The sequence below is a fragment of the Cupressus sempervirens genome, chromosome 2 (assembly GCF_028749045.1).
Source record: "Cupressus sempervirens isolate cs-2001-9-10 chromosome 2, ASM2874904v1, whole genome shotgun sequence".
NCBI classification, from domain to species: Eukaryota; Viridiplantae; Streptophyta; class Pinopsida; order Cupressales; family Cupressaceae; genus Cupressus; species Cupressus sempervirens.
Genome location: NC_143119.1, coordinates 208,908,674 through 208,914,985, shown reverse-complemented (window position 1 = coordinate 208,914,985; position 6,312 = coordinate 208,908,674). Strand labels below are relative to the sequence as shown.

The 6,312-nt window shown below is 32.4% G+C and overlaps 1 protein-coding gene across 1 annotated transcript; it reads right to left on the bottom strand.

Moving 5' to 3' along the window:
• Positions 1-216: 216 nt before the first annotated feature.
• On the bottom strand, positions 217-3,280 carry LOC149571779 (MYB-like transcription factor EOBII). Its single transcript, XM_089813175.1, has 3 exons — positions 2,994-3,280; positions 1,606-1,735; positions 217-1,109 (listed from the first exon to the last, which is right to left on the bottom strand). The coding sequence occupies exons 1-3, from the start codon at positions 3,115-3,117 to the stop codon at positions 638-640; spliced, it is 726 nt and encodes a 241-aa protein (XP_089669301.1). The 5' UTR covers positions 3,118-3,280; the 3' UTR covers positions 217-637.
• Between the last annotated feature and the right edge of the window lie 3,032 nt (positions 3,281-6,312).

Genomic DNA, 6,312 nt, shown 5'->3' with positions numbered 1-6,312 from the left:
ACTCAGAATGCATAAATAATTAATACACTAAATTTTATAACAGAAATGAAAACTCATAAGAAATGTTACTACCATTTTAAATATATTTTCATCCAAATATTCATAACAATTTTAGAAAACAATCAAACAATTCCAATTAATTCTTAAACTTTCTCTATATCCAAACAATTCTAGGTAACAATTAATAACCAGATAAAGATATCCTACACCACTCTGTACTGTAAAATACACCTGTGATTTTCATATATATTCATAAACACATCTTTATAATAGAGGATATAGTTTGTCTGCCACCCAAATCCGTTACAAGGGCACCACAAATTTTACATCCTCGGATTTCTAATCTAGAAGACTATGGGATAAACTATTTGGGAATAACAAGACCCCTTAAAACTTTTTGAGAAATCGATGAAACAACGACTTATAGGAAACCAATCAGAATCCCTTGTGGATGCTAAAGAGGGATAAACATGAAATCTTCTATTATCCACTATTCTTCCCTCCGAAATTGAAACAACAAGAGATGTGGTTGTGCCCTTTGTAATTGTTTTATAATACCAAGCAAAGGTTTTCTCATTAAACATTGTATTGTACTCTAGACCAATAATCATTCCAAGGAAAATATAAGCTTCTAGTGCTATATTTCTTCAGGCCAAGGCACACAGGAAAACATTGAAACTCCTCCCTTTTCTACCACATCTGTATACTTTCCAGATGATATATTTTCTGCAAAGGACTGGAACTCTGAAGGCATACACAAAGCTTCAGTTTCTCCACAGCTAATATCATCTAATTTGGCCAACCCATTGAATATCCTCATTGAACAAGCAGAACTTGTTAAGAATTTCTCATAGGCCGCTTCATCAAAATAATCCATATTATTGTTGGGAGCTCCATTTTGTTGTAGGCTACTAGGCGGTGGACTGCACTTTTCTACTTTGTTGTTTTTCTGGAGGAATGAATTTGACACACAAGTGGAGTAGATTGAATGTTGTGATGACCCATTTTCATTGCTGGCTCTATGAAGCTTTTTTTTAATTCTTGTCCTCCAGTAGTTCTTTATTTCATTGTCTGTCCGGCCAGGTAAACGCTGGGCAATTCGAGACCACCTATCAACATAATGCATACCCAATAGGAAAAAAAATACAAATAAGACCATCTGTTACTCGTAAAAGTTTATAATCAATATCCACTATAATTAACACCAATAGTAATCAATAGCGTTAAGAGGTTCTGATAGGAAATTGAGTTTTCCTTGAATCTGCTGAGCCAAATTAGTAGTGGGTTATTAATAGACTAGGTGTGATTTTAAAATTAACGTTTTAAATCATTTGATTAATTTGTGTGTGAACTTCTCACCATCAACATTTGAAATTGTACTTCCTGAGATATCTAGAGAGCAAGACTCAGATATTATCTGATATATTGATGTTGAAAAGGATTATACACAATTTAATCCCAAATATGAACTGTAGAAAGTGTATGCCGCTTATTAGCAGTGAATGAACCTTAGAAACTGCATATCATTTATTAATAGTGTGTTTATATAGATTGTGATAATCAATGATGAATTGTGAAAATTATAGAGAAGAATCTGATTCCAACCTGTTACCCCATCGGCTTTGTAGGTCTATAATCAAACGCTCTTCTTCTGGAGTAATGTTGCCTCTCTTAAGATCTGGGCGTAGATAGTTTACCCATCTCAGCCTGCAGCTCTTACCACTTCTCTTCAGCCCTGTTCATTCATTTTCACACATCACACAAATTATTCATTGCTATATTCCAAACTATACGAATAAATTGCATGGTATCTATGAAGGTTGTCAAATTGGATGTCTAAAAAATGGTTGGAGATCTAAAATAACCATAGAAGAAAAAATTACTGTATGATTTAATCAAATTCTTCTCTCAATATATCAAGAAATGATCACGGATTCTCATATGTTCAAAAATGATTGGAGATCAATAAAAAAACCTTTAAAAGAGGAAAAAACTATAGTATATTTGTCAAATCACACAATGTTTTTATCAATTCAGTATTCTCATTCTATCAAGAAACGGTCATGGATTTTCATATCTTATGTATGCCAACAAATTTGATTACTTTTATCCACATAGTCAAACGGCATATTTGGTATGTGACCGAATTGTATAATTTTTATCCACACATACAAGCGAAATCTATATCCACATATGCAAGCGTTATCTATGGCAATTGTTGTTCAATAGGATTATCACAATTATTATTGTAGATCTAGTATTACTTTCTTGTTTTTAAGTTCCCTTTGACTTAATTCCTCGCAGTTTCAAGTATACAACCATCGAAATAGTTTCCTATCTCTGCTTGAATCCATTCCTTCCATATTCAACTTTATAACCTTTAAAATTTATTTGCCCTTTGATCTCAGTTTGAATCAACTCTTTGCCCCAAATAAAAAGTCCTGCCTATGTTCAACCTAAACTAATTCCTTGCACATAAAAGAATCCAAATTTAGGATTATTTTCCTCAAGCTTATGTTCAACTTGAATTAATTGCTGTAATTTGAAGTGTACAACCGTCTTTGAAATTTTATAATTTTGACGGCCAAGATACTACAGTAGTCTTGTAAAAGAACTTGTTTATCGAAGAATTATATGGCTTATTTAACCAGACTTTTCCTAAACCAGTCTTGTAAACCAACTCGATCTTTAGCTATGGTTAGTATCCATGACCAAATGTTTAAGTTCCTCCAAAATATACACTCCTTGGTTTTTGATGATTGCTTTTATCACATTAAGGAGAGAACAATATGCATGGAATCTTCATGCTTGCAGGAGAAAAAATACCCACTAGGCTAAAATTAATCAATATCGTTTGTCATTTAAAAAGTTAAAACAGTAATCAATCTCTTTACCAATTCAATTATTAAATATGATAAACCTAAACAATCTCTTTTAAAATGAAAGATAGAAGCAAATAAGTTAAATGAAAACACCAAGTTCTGAACTATCACCTGCAGCTTTGGCTAGGAAGTTCCAACGGCCTTCAGTATGGAGAGATATATAACTAATGAGCTGCATATCCTCCTCTGCAGTCCATGGACCTTTCCTTGTCCTTTCTCTTTCTCCTTCATACATCGCTGCTTTTGCACTTCACTCACTGCAAAACAAAAACAAGTCTATCTTCTGCTGGTTTTGTCCTTTCTATTTCCTTATTCTCTCCTGCTTTGTCATCCACAAGAAACCTATTAATACGCACAGATATCTGCAGACATCAATGGCCGCATGATCGCTTGTACATGGATGTATCGAAATGAATGTATGGTATAATAACAACGATTAATATTTAAATATTCGAACAAGTCAAAGAGTAAAGTTGGTCCAGATTGTTGGTACACTAAGATCTGCAGCAAGTTACGTGTATCTCTAAGTTTACAGTCAAAACCCTCGCTTCATATTAACATTCCATCGTTAAAACAATTATTAATAATAGTGCAATTAATAATAATAAATGATTAATAATAGAGCTTTCTATGTGGCTGAATGGATGAAAAAATGATTTTAATGATTTATGTGAGATTAAATAATAGAACTTTCTATGTGGCCGAATGGATGAATAAATGACTTTAATGATTTATGTGAGATTAATAAGGGACTATGATATATTCACAATAAATCTAGCAGTCAAGTTGATCTTTCTCAAGTAAAGTGTACATGTTGTCTATTTTGAAGATGATTTCATACTAGAGTCCAAATGTCTTCACATGTTTTGCACTCTATGAGACAATATCATTAGCCTTCAATCTTTGGAAAACATAGAAGTCCTCTTTTCACAATCCTCTTTGGATCTTTTCCATTTAATAGCTGCCCCTCATTAAGTTTTAATGCTCCTAGGATGGGTTGAACACTATGATGTAATGATCCCTTTTTGCACCCCATGTAATTAGTTCACATGACAGTTGGAATTTTTGATCCCCTTTTGTATCACATGATATTAGGACACTCTTGTAACTTGGTATTCTACATGCTCAAACCCATTATGTCTTGTTCCATCTAAAGTTAACTTCCTACACCAAACCATTTTCCATCACATTTGAGTCATGATTATCTACATCTTCAAGTAATTGTCCAATGAGAAAATATAGGCTTCTACATATAGTATTTCATATGACATTGAGGTCTTGACACTGAGGTTGTTTGATTGGTAAGATTCATATGATATCACGAGAAAGCACAGCTAATCTTCGTATGAAATGATCAGCTCTATAATTTTGAGATTGTGAAAGACAAAACAAATATTTACAAAAGAAAAAAATCTTTACAAAAGAAATATCAAATGATTATCATAATATGCATCCTTATTGTTATAAAACCATGCAAAAAATAAAGTAATTTTTTTTTGTGTTTTGCATGTTTATATTTTTTCACAAAAATACACACTAGCTCATCTATAATGTTCATATGATACAAAATAATATATCACGACTAGGGGAAAAGTCTCATATTTGTCCAAGCTAACTTCACCTACTTAGAACACCTAACTATTAGTCAAAGTTTAGCAATCTTTTTGGTGTACTTTCATTGGTAAGTGAAGAGCTTAAAGCTAAGGTTTAGACTTTTTGGTGTTATGAATCTCTCTGTAGGGATCATAGAGCATGAACTAGTCCACAAGTTTCATTTCAAAATGCTCACTTGGAATATGCTATGTTCATGCACCAATGGTAGTTCAACTCATAAAATACTAGTACTTGTGGTTAAATGACTGAGTAGTCTTTATGAAATATCCCAATAGTGATGAACAAATTGGTCAATTGGCAACCAAAAGAGTTAAGAAAAACTTATAAATGATCAACTATTAGTAAAGTAGCCATCTAAGCTAACTTCAGGGACTTGCAACTCTGGCCTACAATGCCTAATCTATGTGGAAATTTACCAATGTGTTTGGTGAACCTCCCTAGGTGAGCATTTAAAGAGCTATGTTTTGAACTTGTAGAGTGTTAGGTGGTCTAAAAGTGTCATTTTAACGGGAACCTATTATGTTCACCCCACAATAACCTCTCACCAAAAAAAAGTACCTTTTGCACAAATGGATTGATAAGAAGCCAAGAAAGCAAATAAAATGATCAACTATTAGTACATGTGTGATCGGCTATTAATACATGTGCTATCATTTTTTCGGGTTTTTTATGAGGGATAATTAGGAGATCTATAATGATAGACGTGGAGGCTACTTCATTTTTTTGTAATTCTTTTAAGAATGAAATTTAGAAAGTAGTTATGACAAAATTATCATGATTATTAAACCCCATTGTTGGTTAGTCTCTTCTATTACTCATCTTTAATATCCATATAATACAAGAAAATGTTTGACCAATTCATAAAAATGTTGCCCAATTCATGTAACCTAAAAAGCAATACTGATAAATGATTTTTTGTTTTCATTTGACAAAAATAATAAAATGTATTAAATAATGCGAGGCGATATTGATCGAGTACGCTTGGATACTAAGTCGGGCATGTGATAGGTGCAGAATTAAAATGTAAGAGTCTACTGATGTGGGTATGAACTATACAGCTATGTCATAATTCAAGCTGTAATAATTTGAGAGGAGAAGAGGGTGCTTTCAAAATATGACTTGAAAATGTAGAGAGCGACTGCAAATCTAGCATTGTCAAATCGTATCAAGAGGCACTTATTAGAGATTTGGATTATAAAAGACGTATGTACGAAGTGATATGCCACCTGGATTACCGTGCTCAAAATTCACACTTATCGACAAATCGATGGCACCAGATGACGTATTACTCAAGTAAGTGAAATAATAATGCGTGGCTAATTGCACCACCTCCTGCAAAATAATATAAGAGACGGACTTCGGAAGAATAAAAAGTTGATTAGGATTTGGGAAGAATCTCTTGGGATTGGTTTTGGTATCTCATATGGTGGATATTTTGTAGTATTAAATATAGGTAGTTTCACATTAAACATTTTATGTTTTTTCCTATTAATTATTTAATATATTATATTTTCTCATTGAAATTCTAGCTGCATCTTTAAGTGCCTACTCTGAAGTGTCCTATTAAAGTGTGTAAGTTTTTGTTTGACTACAAGAGTTTTGTAGAGCTATAGTCTCATTTTATGTAATCAAGGAAAAGGATAAAGCATATTAATAGTTGTGAAAAGAGTAGAAATTTTGGTAAAGATATTTGTTTGAATAGAAAAAAAATGTGATAGAACTATAGATTCATATTGAACATTGTGCTTAGTGAATGAATCGTAAAATTAAACATGCATATTCAATTAAATTGTCATGAAACCATGTAAAAATTAAT

Coding starts and splice junctions, on each gene's coding strand:
- LOC149571779 (XM_089813175.1), bottom strand. CDS start 3,117: ATGTATGAAGGAGAAAGAGAAAGGACAAGGAAAGGTCCATGGACTGCA. Junction 1,736..2,993: donor CTTCCTAGCCAAAGCTGCAG/GTGATAGTTCAG, acceptor ATGAATGAACAG/GGCTGAAGAGAAGTGGTAAG. Junction 1,110..1,605: donor CAAAGCCGATGGGGTAACAG/GTTGGAATCAGA, acceptor TTATGTTGATAG/GTGGTCTCGAATTGCCCAGC.